The following is a 15138-nucleotide window of genomic DNA, read 5'->3' as shown; positions in this document are numbered from 1 at the left end:
AAACCAACTGGTAGACATTTTTAAAAAGCGAGGACCACAAAATGTCCTCGCTTTGAAAAATGACCTTTTCAAAGCGAGACATGCAGAGACATGAAAAGTCAGTACAGTACATATTTTAGTTTATTGCTGTACTGTTTTCATTTCCTTTCATTGTCAGATGTTTTATTTATCAGATAATGAAAGCTGCAGGATAGATCAAATTTAAATAACACAGATTTATCTTTTTTTCTCTTCCCTTCCTGCCATCTACTTTATAATTTATGAAAAACCCTTAATTCAAAATCTCAGACAATTAGAATATTGTCAAAGGGTTCAATATTCTAGACTCAAAAGCCCTTTTTACTAGACACTCCCTGGCGGCAAATCGGCGTACTTTCACCGCAACGGTGAGTCTTATAAACGCGCCATGCCGGCATGGCTTTGTGCAGATTTTGCAGTATTCGTTCTGCCTCCCTTGGTAGTAATATTGAGGTAATCGTCTGCCTAATAAACGGCGATTACGTCTCGGCACAACAGAGGGAGGTGTCATGATGACGTAGGGAGTTGATGCCAAGCTCGGGCCGGCAACTTAATTGAAAATGAAAGTAAATATGGGCCTTAAGTTTTGCTTCTTGAACAAAATCAGCTGAGACGGCAAACTGGAGCGCTGCGGCGCTCCAGGAGCCTCTCTCCGTTAAAGCTAGAGGTCAGATCACCAGAGACTGCATGGGAACTGTGGGGGAGACCTTTAAGAGCAGCTTTCTAAAAATACGTAACTAGCGCTGCTTCAATTGCAATAAAAAGCAAGTTATGTCCAAGATAAACAGAAGTCCCCGGCAGCGCAGGGACTGGCCCTATCCTCCCTTTTTGCCCCCATCGCCTAATCTTTTATAAAATGGACGTGATTGCGCCATAACTCCTGATGCCACCACCGAGTTGAGGCAAATTGACGGCATTGTTTTGTAAAAATGGCTAAAGTGTCACACTCTAATCAGCTAATGAATGAATGATCCAAACACCTGCAAAGGGTTCCTGAGCCTTTAGATCGGGGGTGTCAGACTCCAGTCCTCGAGGGCCGGTATCCTGCATCTTTTTTTATCGTTTCCCTGTTTCAGCACAGTTGATTCACCTGTGCAGCAGCTCGGCCGGCTCTCCAGAAGCCTGTTAATCACCTGCTGATTGAAATCAGGTGTGTTGAAGCAGGGAAAACACTAAAACATGTAGGATAGTGGCCCTCGAGGACCATAGTTTGACACATGTGCTTTAGATGGTCTCTCAGTCTAAGTTGCATTACTGACATACATTTTTCCAGTTTTACCTGATTGTCTCTCTTCTGGACGTGTTCAAACCATCTACGTCTGTCCTCGCTGCCTTCATCTCCTAACTTCTAACATGAGCTTCGCCTCTGATGGGGTCGTTTCTGATCCTGTCCATCATTGTCCCCCCAAAGAGAACCTCTAGTTGTGCCTCCTGTATTGTCCTCATGGACACCGTCTATGAGCCAGGCAACATGGCCGCTCTCACTACCGTTTTCTACATCTTTTCTTTCATTCTTGCAGTTAAAAAAATTCTGACAGAGACTAATTGTTATCACATCACGATGACCAACAAGATACGCTTCAAGGCATGTTCTGAACCTGTCTGTGTGTTTTGGATCTGGAATTTGTCCTCAGGTGGACTCCGTGGAAGTTCCCGGGCCGACCGCGCTGTCTGTTCCTGGTTATGAGAATAAGGTGGAGTTTGGATCAATGCTGACCTTTGCGTACCCCGTAGAAGACCACAGTGAGTGTTTGGTTACTGTCTGATGATTCTGACATTGTTTGCATGTTGAACTGATGTTTCCAATGTTCCAGACAGTGAGGTGGGCGTTTCCACCACTCGTCCTGAGACCATGCTTGGTGATGTGGCTGTAGCTGTTCACCCGGATGATCCTCGATACCAGGTCAGGACTTTCTTCCTTTACTTTCATTTTTAATGAGTGACAAAGTCCTGGAGAAGGGGGGAGTTTAGTCACACGTTCTGAAAACAAATGTCTCCTCACAGCTTCTCTTATTTACGTAGATAATGTGGTCCTAAACCACATCAGTGGTTACTGATTTACTGCACACACTAAAGGTGTCAGGTTGGAAACAGACCTCCAGTTAGTCAAACGTTTTTCTTTAGGAAGGTAAACTACAACGGAGTTATTTGGGACGGATTTGGGAACAAGCTCGCGCACCTTTAGAGTAAACGTTGCGCCTCTAAAGTTGATTTCCACCTGTGTGTGTCACACGTTACGTGATCATGAAGTAGACAATCCATGAACCAGGAAGATCGGTTTGGGACGCCGCTGTGCCTAAGCTGAGGCTAAAACCTGAAAAGAGTCTGCAGCTCACATTTCGACAACGGATTGTGAGAAAAAGCTAGAAAGAAGCGGATTCTTCCTGATGTAAAAAGTGAGCCTACTCTTTTCTTTTTTGCTAGTTTTGGTGTGTACATGGTCATAGAGCACAATATTCTGTGACTCTTCAAAAAACAGTAAAAATGCTCAAAAACGCTGTAAGTCAGGGGCTTTTTGTTCAGATAAAAACATCAAACTTACTTATATAACCACAGTTACATAGAGATGCATTAAGTTGGACAAATCATAATTTTAACCATAATAGAAAAGAAGTACTTTTACATTTTAAAATAAAGGGTAAATGGGGTGAGTTGGCTGTTCCACAACATAAATTAAAATCTGCAGCGGGACTTGCTTTGTCAGCCTTGGCTCCAGTTCTGTGGAAGGAACTCCTCCTGGCTCCAATGTGTTTGTGTCAGCTGAAAGCCAGTTTTTGATTTCTAGCCTTCTTGCTCAGCGGTTATCTTTTTATTTGCTTTTAAAGCCATACTATGCAAATTTTTAATATTTTAAAATAATTTTCTGGAGCCAGTTTGTGCTAAATGATCCTTTACAGCGGGGGGGGGGGGGGGGGGGGGGCAATCCTGGTCCTCGAGGGCCACTATCCCACATGTTTTACTGTTTTCCCTTTTTCAACACACCTGATTTCAGTCAGCAGGAGATTAGCTGGCTTCTGCAGCTTGATGAGCTGCTGAATCAACTGTGTTGGAACTGGGAAATAACAAAAAGATGGAGGATACCGGCCCTCGAGGACTGGAGTTGCCCACCCTTGCTACTGCCCCCTGTGGTCAGAATACCACACTTGCAACCTCAGAGTCTGCTTCCAGCACGTTTCCTGCATGTTTCAGATCTTGAACACAGCTGATTTGTTTGATGTAGTGATGAATCCCTCCTGTAGACACTAATGAAAGCTGAGGAGACATTTCAGCTGTTAGATTAAGGTGTTAAAAAGATGAACAAACAGCAAAATACATTTTGTTTTCAGTTTAATCACTTATAGCTCATAATTCAATTCAATTCAATTAAAAAAAACTTTATTAATCCCAGAGGGAAATTGATTGCTGTAGTAGTTCAGGATAATAATAATAATCAAGTCATCAAAGAGTTATTGTATATTACAATGGCTGTTGGCAGTATGTCAAGTATGTCGAGGGAAACTAGGGGGTGCTAAAAGCAAGCAAAACTGCCAAGTGTCCCTTTAACGATCTTTTATCATTCTCGCTTTATTGGTTCTAGATTTTAACTTGTTCTAAGTGTTGTGCTTTGATGCCTTCATTATGTACAGTGCTTTGGTTGTCCATGTGGTTGTGTTAAAAGCCCTTTATAAAGCTGATGATGGTGGTGATGGAGTAAAGCTAGCAGAAGGAAGACGAGTGGTCATAATGTCCTCCAGCTGTCTAAGCCTAATAGCAGCATAACTAAAGGGATGAGCCAGAATAACCTAAACTAACCCTAACTGGAATTAAAGTCTGAAGCTTATAACGGCATAACTAAAGGGGTGAGCTAGTATGAGTGTTATTTTTGTGGTCTACGTAGTGAAATGAAGCGTTGTTCTGATTGGTAGATGATGTTTGTTTATTATTTTTATCTCATCTTTGTTTTTTTTTTCTCATCTCAGGCTCTTCATGGTAAACACTGCAGGCATCCTTTCACCAACAGACTCCTCCCCATCATCACTGACCCTGTGGTGGACATGAAACTGGGAACAGGTGACTAAAACTATTCTATTGGGCCAATGCTGAGGACCAGTGTACCCATCAGCCCTCCTGATGAGCAGCTCTTGTTCCCACTGGAGATGTTTACGTTTCACCTGCCTGTGTTTACAGGAGCAGTGAAGGTGACTCCTGCTCACGATCACACAGACTTCCTTCTGTCTCTGAGACACTCTCTGCCTCGCATATCTGTGATTGGAGAAGATGGGACAATGATGCCATCCTGTGGACAGTGGCTGGAGGTACTCGGGCTTACTGTGAGCCCTGAGAACAGGGCTGAGCTCCTGGTGAAGCGGTGAGCTTCATATGTTTTTACGCCAGCTGTCTTTTGTTGGTTCAAGGGTGTAAAGCGATTTGATGCCAGACAGATGATTGTGGACGCTCTGGTTGAGAAGAAGCTGTTCAGAGGAAAGCAGGACCATGCCATGGCAGTTCCAGTCTGCAGGTACCAGAACCAGTGTCCAGGTTTTCTTACTGAAGCTAACATCTGTAGCTCCATGTCTCTGAAGAGGACAGTGCCATTGTGTGACTCTGTGTCTGTCCTGACTCCTCAGCCGATCCGGAGACATCATCGAACCTCTTCTGAAGAAGCAGTGGTTTGTTCGCTGTGACACAATGGCTAAAAAAGCTGTTCAGGTGATTTTGTCAGATGTTCAATAGCACAAGACCTGGGGCTTCGTTTATAAAACTGTTTACTTTCCATCTGACGCGAAGCGGCGAGAGCCATGATGGAAACGTTTTACCCGCGAGCTCCCTTCCAACTGGGAGTGATTCTGACGCAAAACGAGAGCAAAAGCATTCCACACAGCTTGTCTTGTGAGGTCATAAAATGGAGAATTGCAAAACCACTCGTGATTTCAGACGTTTGCATGATAACAAGCAAGGAGAAAGATGGCTACAAGTGTCTAAAAAGTCTGTGGCTTATTGTCTGTTACCATGGCTACGGAGGTCTCATGACGTATGTTTATCTGCATGTAACTTTTATTTTTATTCGCTTTTTTGGGGGTCAAAATGTTTCCTTTTTTCCATTTTTGTCATGATAGTTTTAAAATATTTTTTTGTTTTGGTTTCGTTGTTCTTGTGAAGATCCTCGCATATAAATAAATAATTGATATTTTTTTAACTGACAGGCTGTGGAAGATGGACATCTGGAAATCATTCCTCAACACTTCACCAAGACATGGAGGAACTGGATGTCCAACATCAGGTACCGGTTTTTACCATGCAGGTTCTAAGTGGTTCCGTGTTCCTAACCCCGGCTTTCCACGGGAGCCGTCAGCAGCACGTTACTGCAGCAGCACGTTATAGCTGCTGATGGGAACCGCTGTGGTCAACAGAACCTTTTCCACCGGAGCCGTCAGCAGCGCGAGTCGGCCGCGTGTCAGAAGCAGCATGTCGCGGCCTTTACGCGCCGGTTCTATTTTCTACGCGCGACGCCTCTGAAACGGGTCAAGTTCGAGATTTTTGGGGAAGGAAAGACAGGAAATCGGACGCGGAAATGGAGAGAAGCTACAGAGATTTTCAGAATAAAGAACGTGCTGCTTTCCGGTTGCTTTACTTTTAAAAAAGGTTACTAACTGTGCGGCCCCGTGAGAAGTTATCACCTAGCTAGCGGTCTCCTTTGTTTTTCAGGTCCGTATTGGCGATTATAAAACGGACAGAACATAAAAACACAAACCTTTTGGAGCCATGTTGTAGTTTTCTCCTGCTTGTTGTTGTGTTTACTGACGAAGTCACTCGTGTGACTTCGTGCTCGGTCGGTGACAGCTGCTCCCCTGCTGCTTCGCGTCTCGTGGGAAGGGCCAAGCAGCAGCTTACGCGAGCAAGACGTGCTGCTGCAGTAATGTGCTGCTGACGGCTCCCATGGAAACCCGGGGTTAAGTGTCACATGCACTAACCTTCTGAATCCAGCTGTTGGTGTAACACTTCATCTCCTGTTTGCTCCTCAGTGATTGGTGCATTTCCAGACAGTTGTGGTGGGGTCATCAGATCCCTGCCTACCAAGTACAGCTTACTGGTTCCAGTTCCAGTGCAGAGGTGTGTGTGTGTGTGTGTGTGTGTGTGTGTGTGTGTGCGTGTGTGTGTGTGTGTGTGTGTGTGTGTGTGTGTGTGTGTGTGTGTGTGTGTGTGTGTGTGTGTGTGTGTGCGTGCGTGTGTGTGTGTGTGTGCGTGTGTGTGTGTGTGATTAACTTAGCTCTATGGTTTATTCAGAGCCTTTTATCTGATGTATCCTGTGTGTGTGCGTGTGTGTGTGTGTGTGTGTGTTAGGAAAAGTGGGTTTGGGGCCTGAGTGCAGATGAGGCCCGACGGAGAGCTGCTGTGAAATATGGGGTGAAACCAGAAGAGATCACTTTAAGACAGGGTGAGATATAAACTCTCCTTGACCCTTGACCTATATTAGGCTGCTTTTACACTGCAGGTCTTAATGCACAGTTTAGATTTTTTTTTTTTGAGTAAATCCGATTTTTTTGTGCGTTTGTTCACATTATAACTGAAATGCGACAAGCAAACACTCTCCAGTGTGAATGGTTCACAAACCCAAAGCGGCCCGCATGCACCGAAGACGTCACACACAACACGCTGTGTAGAGTCAGAACCAGGAGAGGTGGAGTTGTGATCCGAAAGGCTCCGCTGCGCTGACAGTTCTTCACAATTTCAGGATCACACTTGTCAAGTCTCTCGTTTTGGGCTTGAAAGAATTTCATAAACAGTTTTTCTACTTATTCTCGTTTTTCCATATTAGTATTCCCTTAAAAAATGTCCCAGTTTTAATTTCACTCATAGATAAACTAGACTCCGTTATATACTAATCATTAATTGGAACAGTAAATGCTATGAGAATATACTAGACTAGACATTTTAGAATAGTGGTTAGTGGTCAGGACTCCCATTGTGGATTGTGAAACCCAAAGTATAAAGTCTTCAGGTAACCTACAGAGAGCAAATGAAATGTTAGGCTCGTAGCTAACAACACAACTTCAATAAAATGTAAATAAATAAAAACCAGAATCACAAACTAGAGCATCTCTAGAGATTTTTAGGTAATGTCTGCTAAAAACAAGCCGTTTCAAGAAAGTCCCTATGAAGTAGGAAGTTGAGAGCAGGTTTCGAATTACGGGGAGCTAAGGGGAGCCAGGCTCCCCTGAAAAGGTGATGGGCTCCCTAGAAGCCCTAAATGTACGCAGATCCTGTTTCTACCTATATTATGCCACTGATTTTGTGGTCAGTAGATCCCTTTGAACTGAATAGTTCAAAGGTAACTCATGATGTTTAAAAGGAGGAAGCCAGGCACTGGGAAAGGAGATGTATGGAGATCAGAGACAGCCAGGACAGGAAGATAGTCAACTAAAAAACAAGAAAACAAACAGGGGCTTGAAAAGGCTGGTAGATTTATCCCACCACACATTTTAAACTGTACAAAGCAATAATTTATAAGAATGTAATATTTATGTATATTATCTCATTCAGATCACCTTCAAAACTCAGTCCCACACTCAGGCCCATTTCAAGGTGTTTGGGGGCCAAAACAAGCTGAAGGGAGAATTTCAGAACGATGGCTCGTCCATCTGCAGAGCTGGCAGAAAAAAAGTTGACACACCTCCAACTTATCATCGTCTCTGAGATCACCACGCAGACAAATAAGCTACAACTGAGTCCGACTATAGTGACTGAAGTGATTAAACAATAATATTAGAACAATCCAGTGAACAAGGGCTAACAAGGTAATGTTCTAAATTCCCCCTGTATTTGGCTACAAGTAAGTACGGCAAGCCATTTTAGCATCTAATCAACAACACCTCTATGTAATTCCTATTCTACACAGAAATAACATAATTTATCCTTTTCCAACTAATATTCTTACTAGTCAAAAATGAAAATAAAAATATCAACAAGTAGAAATTATTCTTAGTTATAACTGCACTAGTTGTCACGAGTTGGTTCAGGAGGAAGTTAGGACCCAAGATGCAGAGAACCAGACGGACGAGGCAGGGGTGGAAGATGAAATAAAATTCTTTATCTTAGGGATAATCCAAAAGGCAGGGAGCCAAAAACCAAAAATCCAAAAAGACTAAATCAGAGATCAAAAACACTAGAAGCTAGAGACACTAGAAGCACTGGAAACACTGGAGAGCGAACGAGACCGAGTATGACAGAAAACAAATGGACCGACAAAATACTGTGACACAGACAGGGCTTTATACACTGGGGAGGATGAGAGGGAGATGAACTGCACGTGTGTGGGGAGAGAGAGACCAGGTGAACTCAATTACTAATCAGGGAGGAAACTAACATGATCTAAGAATAAAACCTAAAGACAAGAAGAGCAGGAAACATAACTAATAATCTAAGGGGGGAGAAAAACCACAAACACCGGTGGGAAAAACACACTAAAGAGACTAATAACACGAACAGCTGTAACTAAAGGAAAATGACCTAAGAGAAAAACCTAAAAACCAGAAGGGCAGCAAACATAACTAATATTCTAAGAGGGAAGCTGAAACTAAAGGAAAACACTACAGAAAGAAAAACTACAGGGGCGTGACTAAAAGGGGGCCAAGGGAGCACAGGACCTGGGAGGGGGATGCCTGAGAAGGGAAACCTAGAGAGCTGAAGATCTGGGGGCAAATGGGGAACACCAGGAGACACAAGAGGAAGACGCAGACAAGGACACGTGAGGGCGCTAGGAGACACAAAAGGAAAACCTAGAGAGGGATGGAGAACATAAGGAGAAACATGGGCGGAGATGCAGACGCAGACCATGACACTAGTAGGAATTTAATATCTCATTTCATCTGGTGTCTCCATCCTTCAGTGTTGACTTGAATCAACAGCATGTTAACCTGACCTGACCAGTTCTCTGCAGTTAAACTTTTTCTTCTTTTTACGCAAACTCAGCTGGCTAATGGGCAAATCTAATTAAGGGTATTTTTTAAGTTTTACGCTAATATATAATAGTGCTCATAAGAGGGTTAATAATGATTAAAATCTTTCTGGAGCTTTAAACTGTCCCAGTCTCTGATGTTACTGGGACCTAAGGTAGCTTTGCCAGTTGTGGGATGTTAAAAAACACTAAGTTTCCCTCCAGAGGCGCGGCATCTGGGTGAAGGATTTTCTCCTGTGTGACCTACAGGAAACCTGTCTGAGCTCTTCTGTGATTCACAAGTTTAGTTTTCAGGTCCGGAAACAACATCAAGCCAGTTGTGGCTCTCTTTGAGTCAACGTTCTTAAAAACAAAGAACCTTCTAATCAGTCAGTAAGCTGGCTGCCTGCGTCTAATTCCATCCATATGGATCAATTTTGATGACAGCCGTTCGTTCATATATAGACGTAGAGAAGGTAGAATCATGTTGATTGAGTAGCTCAGTGTGATCATATCTGACTTCCGCTGAATGCAGATTACAGTGTAATTTCACAAGTTGTACTTGTTTGTTCTTCCATGTCAGACCCAGATGTTCTGGACACCTGGTTCTCCTCTGGGCTGTTCCCTTTTGCTATGCTTGGCTGGCCAGAACAGGTACGGCTCAGTGAGCATCAGAACCAACCTCCAGTAAACTTCTTATCTGACGTCTGATTGTCTCCTGCCACAGACATCTGATCTGCAGCACTTTTACCCCAACTCCATCCTGGAGACAGGCAGTGACCTCATCTTCTTCTGGGTAGCCCGGATGGTGATGCTGGGAACCGAGCTAACGGGCCAGCTCCCCTTTAAACAGGTTGTTCATCAGAACCTAAAGTTAAAACTCGGACTGGGAGCTCAGCCTGTTGAGGTGTTGTTCTCATTGCTCCTCCCAGGTGCTGTTCCACTCCCTGGTGAGGGATAAATACGGGAGGAAGATGAGTAAATCCCTCGGGAACGTCATTGATCCATTAGACTTTATACATGGAGTTTCTCTCCAGGTGAGGAAACAAAACTTAAGGTCATCCTACCCTAGCCACTTGAACATTCTCATGGTTGCTTTACATCTCCTGACAGAAAAAAGCTTTTGTTTTTACGATGAATACAGGAGTCACCCATTCTGTAGTCGTAAAGCTGTGGGAGCTGTTCCGTCCGAGCTTAATCATCTAAACAGGTTTTCTGTGTCCACAGAGACTTCAGGAGAAGGTGAAGGAGGGAAACCTTGATCCTAGAGAACATCTCGTGGCTCTGGAGGCCCAGGTCCTCTTCTCTTTAGTAACTGTAACTTTACTCAGATTTATTTACTACTTTATTCCGATCCTATCTGTTGTGTTTGTCCCCTTCAGAGGAAGGACTTCCCTAAAGGGATCCCTCAGTGTGGAACTGATGCTCTGAGACTAGCTCTTTGTTCTCACAAGATCCAAGGTAAGGGTGATACCTACACTGAGGTCCCACAGGTATCAGTCTCACTTTGGCAGCAGGTTCCATGTCTGACGTTACTCTTTTTTTAGTTTTACAGCCTTTGTGAATTTTTATTAATGTTCTTAGTTGTTTATCCTAATCTCCAACGATTTATTTTACTTCCTTTTGAAACAGGATCGGTCGCTTGAGTTTCAGATGAAAATAGTCTTCTACCCCTATTTCCCGCATTAGCTTCTGATAGAAAATAGATGGGGAAACGCTGGGATTAGAGTGTACACGTCACACTGAAAAGTAGCATTCATGGACTCACCCCTCTTGGCTCAGTAAGCAGAAGGCTGCTGTTGGTTTAGCCTCCAGGAAACCGCAGAGAACGTCTCGGCGAGTAGAAGCTAGCCACTAGTATTAGCAACTCCACCACACAGCAGAACTCTTCCAGGCTCATGATATTTGTGGAGATAAAACATCAACATTCCAGAGCAAACAGAGTCAATGGTGAAATTGCGCTGCGGTTAGCCAATCAGAGGTAAGATTTTCGTCTATCAAGAAAGTAAAACTCCAAATTCTGCTGTTTTCTGCTCCGGCTCACTTCCGCTTCCTGGAACAGGAGCACCAGAGCTTTTATCCACAGAGATCTATTCACAACAAGGCATACATTCATCTAATTCATACTAGAGACTACCACAAATGTGTTGAATAAAAGAGAGAACTTGGTTTTTAACAAGTCTGACTTTAGGTGGTGCGGCAGCTCATCTGTGATACAACAGTTGTCTTATTTAATTTGTAAGATGAGTCTTGTTGTGTTTGCTAAAAGAGAACAGTCTGATACTGGGATCACTAAGCCATTCTTATCTGTACCGGGTCGGCCCGGGCCGGGTAGCCCCAGTCGGCCCCAGCCTGGCCCGGTTGTTTCCACACATCCTTGCCTTAAGCCCATGTGGGCTGATTCTACCCACCAATCAGAGGCTTGCTCTAATGGAAGGTGTGAATTTGCTGTCAGCAGTGGGTGTGTTGGCCCTGGTCGGCCTGAAGCAGACCCCCTCGAGAAGAGGGCTGAGAATGAGCCTTGGTTGGCCCGGAACAATACCAGGCCACCCAGATATGTAAACAACCTACGCTACCCGGCCCGGGCCGACCCGGTACAGATGGGAATGGCCCATAAAGTACATCTGGTTTAATGGTTTACTGCTTTTGTCCTGTTTGCTTCCCAGGTGAAGACATCAGCCTGTCAGTCTCTGAAGTCCTGAACTGCAGACACTTCTGTAATAAAATGTGGCAGACTCTAAGGTTTACCCTGGGGGTTCTGGAAAATAGTCCAGCTCCGATGGGAACTCCTGAAGAGGTACAGGTGTTACAGGAACACACTGATAAGTGGGTTTGTGTTCAGGTTTTAATCTAGAATTAAATCGTACACCTAAACTGTACCGACTGTGTGCTCTCATGCCATGGTGTCCAGCTGACTGGCTTTTATTGACTAAAGTCCTGAAAATCATTTCAGAAAAACCTTTTCCTGTTTTATTTTCTGTGGATAAATGATGGCTGATAATTGAATATAAATGTTAAAATGAAAGCACAGACGTGCGTGCGTGTGCTCACATACTCTTGCCGTCAGTGTGACACCGCTGTGAGAGCCAGTCTAAGAGGATTGTGGACAAACTCAGTAAAACATTTGTTATTAAATGTAATCGCAGCCTTCAAAAATCCCAGGAGGTCCGGTTGTGCTTTTAGGCTAACAGCAACGAACTCCGACAAAAGTCAGTTGTTCTGTATCCAAACACTCGGACATTCTCCTTGTTGTTTGTGTTTACCACCTTAGAGAACGTTCTCTTCACGCTGAAGTGTTTCTGTGTAAAAGTTATAAATCTTACCCTGAATGGCCTCTACTCAAAGGTTTCACCCCGCATGACTCGTAACTGCGAATCCAAGCTAATGCTCACCCAGTCATCCCAGTGTGAAGTGGGGATCTGATGTCTGCGTGTGCTTTCAGATGGTCACTGAAGGGAGCATGGAGAGATGGATCTGCTCCAGACTTTACAGCACCATCCTCCAGTGTGAACAGGCTCTGGAGGTCTATGAGGTCCACGCTGCCACCTTCGCGATGTACTCCTTCTGGGTCCACAGCCTGTGTGACGTTTACATAGTGAGAAACAGAACTTAAGACACAGGAGACGCCTTCACAGATCCAGACCAGTAACCCGTGTGTTTTTTCCCCCCCTGAAGGAATATGCAAAGCCAGTTCTGCTGAAGCAGGACAAGGGGACAGTAGTCCAGACGGACCCAGCTCACAGTGACATCACCAAGACTGTCCTCTTTCACTGCGTGTCTCTGTCTCTGGCCCTGCTGTCCCCGTTCATGCCCTTCATCACGGAAGAGTTGTGGCAGCGACTCCAGCCCTTCAGATCTGATCCTGGGACCCAGACCAGCCTGTGTCTGCAGCCGTACCCACGGTCCAGTCAACTGGTAGGAACAGAGACGGAAACCTCTCTGGATTTAGGTCCCAGTTTAAATATATTAAAACATTTTATTTTAGGGCGCCTTTCTAAAAACTCAAGGCCACCAAATGAAAACATGGAGGCTGGATGAACTCAAACAAGGATACAAGCAGGAACTCTTAATGATGCACTCAAGGAAATACAGAAAGTGAATTTGCTAAAGATAGAAAATAGTTCTATTTTCAATAGTTTGATTGCAGCTGAAGTATTGAATTTACAATTTTCTAAAGAAAAAAAATGCATCTGTATTCGTTCCTCTGTAGTTTTGTGTTCCCCAGCCAAGGCCGAACAGGGAGCCAGATTCAGATAACATTTATTGTTTTAGAGCGGGCAAGATATGATGTTTTTCTTACATGATCTTTTTACCTGCCTGTGGTTTATTCTGGGTCTTGGTGTGGCGTGTCCTTGTTTTGGCAGGTTCACTGGCATTTCCCTGAAGTGGAAAAAAATTTCCTGTTTGTCCAAGAAGTGGTCCGAGTGACCCGCTCCCTGAGAGCCCAGTGTGGTCTCACAAAGGAAAAACCCGACCGTAAGTTAGCATCATTTCTAAGCAAACCTCACAAAGATCTAGTGTCACACACAAAGCTGCTTACTTGTTGTTTCAGTGTGGGTCGAGTGTTCACCCAGTCAGGCTCGGATTCTGACTGACTTTGGGTCGGCGGTCTTGACTTTAGGCAGAATCTCCAACTTCCACATCTCCTGTCCTGATGGAGCAGATCTCCCATCCACACAGTCCATACCTCCACCTAAAGGAAGCCTCATTGGTGTGGTGGACCACACCTGTCGGCTTCACCTGCCTCCTCAGGTGAGTTTCAGCTTTTCAAGTAAACAGGATGGAGGGGGTGGAGCTTAAAATGTTTAACCTCACATATCTGTGGAAACTTAAAAAGCAAGTCACGCCCTATGAGAGTAACTCCACTCCCATTTCCTGTTTGAAAAATGTGCCACAAGGAGACACTGTCTGGCAGACCGAGAGAGCGGAGCTGCTAACAAATACACAGGCTCACAGTGGCATGGTGAGATCATAAGGTACCAGCTAACATCATAGGGTACCACTTAGCTAATAGCGATGGCAGATTTAAATAAAAATGTAGTGCAGAGTTTTTACCTGAAGAGGGCACTTCACTGGCATTTTTAGGCAGAATATATTAATTTTAACTAAGATGTACTAAAGTGCCAAATTATTGACTACACGTGTGTATATTAGACACTCGTTTATATAGTTTATCAGCAAAGAAAAGTTGATTTGGTGGTGACTTGCTCTTTAACTTAGTGGCGTTCTTTCTGTTGTTCAGAATAAAACTCGAAACCTAAATGATGGAGAAACGCTCCCAGTTTTACCATGTTGACTCAGATCAGGACACACCGGACCAGACTGGTCGGGACATAGGTCACGTCTAACTGAATGCTTCCTCTTTCAGAGCGGCGTGATCTTGGATCAACAACTCTTGCAGCTTTCCCAGCGGAGAAGCAAACTAACTCCAAAACTGGAACAACTCCTCGACAGACTTCGGTCCTCTGACTACCAAACAAAAGTTCCTGATCACATCCAGCAGCAGACAGCGAAAAAGGTTTGCTCTTCACAGGAAGTAATCATTTCCAGCTGCTCCTCACCCCCCTCAGGGTGAGACCAGTTACTCCCTCACCCATCCCTGTGTGTGAGGTCTGCCATTTCATCTGCTTTTATTCCTGATCTGCTTCATTCAGTCGCAGCTGATGGGTAGAGGTGAGGTTTGGGGTGTAGACTCAACAGATTCAGATCCTCTGTTTACCTGAGAGTATGAGAGATATGTAAAGCAACGCTGATTAGAGAATAGCTCTTAGCCTCGTTCACTTGCATGATTTTTTTTAAATGAATGTTCTGGTGACCCATGAGCTGACCGCAAGGGGAGGAAATTTTGACTCTATGTGGCCAAAAAGCTTCTCCTCTACTAATAACCACGTGCAAATAGCATTCATAAAGTGACTGTTAATGCTAGTGTTTTGTTTCTGTGGTCAGGTCTTGGCCTTGCAGCAGGAACTAAAAACCATTGAGGACCAGATGAAGGTCTTGGAGAAGATCTGATCAACAGGACTACAGCCTCCCGGGCAGAAATGGTTTACATCTAAAAACCAGAGATGAAGATCTCTACCCAGCTTAAAGCTAGACTGTAAAGACATGAACATGGAGACTCACCATCGTTACCTGGTTTGACCTGATCTGAACTGTGATTTATTTATTCTCCAGAACAATAAAAAAAAACTATTTTTCACTCTGAA

The 15138-nt window shown here is 44.1% G+C and overlaps 1 protein-coding gene across 3 annotated transcripts in view; it reads left to right on the top strand.

Moving 5' to 3' along the window:
* Nucleotides 1–15138, top strand: part of vars2 (valyl-tRNA synthetase 2, mitochondrial) — a 25682-nt gene extending 10544 nt beyond the window's left edge. For all 3 annotated transcript variants that reach the window (XM_070556043.1, XM_054745314.2, XM_054745308.2), the window contains 21 exons: nt 1653–1761; nt 1833–1921; nt 3978–4068; nt 4186–4313; nt 4413–4516; nt 4626–4707; nt 5202–5278; nt 6021–6108; nt 6340–6433; nt 9516–9586; nt 9660–9785; nt 9865–9969; nt 10160–10228; nt 10315–10393; nt 11599–11729; nt 12375–12527; nt 12608–12847; nt 13297–13408; nt 13485–13684; nt 14301–14450; nt 14879–15138. In XM_070556043.1, the coding sequence (XP_070412144.1) occupies nt 1653–1761; nt 1833–1921; nt 3978–4068; nt 4186–4313; nt 4413–4516; nt 4626–4707; nt 5202–5278; nt 6021–6108; nt 6340–6433; nt 9516–9586; nt 9660–9785; nt 9865–9969; nt 10160–10228; nt 10315–10393; nt 11599–11729; nt 12375–12527; nt 12608–12847; nt 13297–13408; nt 13485–13684; nt 14301–14450; nt 14879–14944 (2364 nt within the window). In that variant the 3' untranslated portion in view covers nt 14945–15138. The remainder of the gene's footprint in view (nt 1–1652; nt 1762–1832; nt 1922–3977; nt 4069–4185; nt 4314–4412; nt 4517–4625; nt 4708–5201; nt 5279–6020; nt 6109–6339; nt 6434–9515; nt 9587–9659; nt 9786–9864; nt 9970–10159; nt 10229–10314; nt 10394–11598; nt 11730–12374; nt 12528–12607; nt 12848–13296; nt 13409–13484; nt 13685–14300; nt 14451–14878) is intronic.

Source organism: Nothobranchius furzeri, chromosome 11 (genome assembly GCF_043380555.1).
Source record: "Nothobranchius furzeri strain GRZ-AD chromosome 11, NfurGRZ-RIMD1, whole genome shotgun sequence".
Taxonomy (NCBI): domain Eukaryota; kingdom Metazoa; phylum Chordata; class Actinopteri; order Cyprinodontiformes; family Nothobranchiidae; genus Nothobranchius; species Nothobranchius furzeri.
This window is presented reverse-complemented; position numbering and strand designations above follow the sequence as displayed.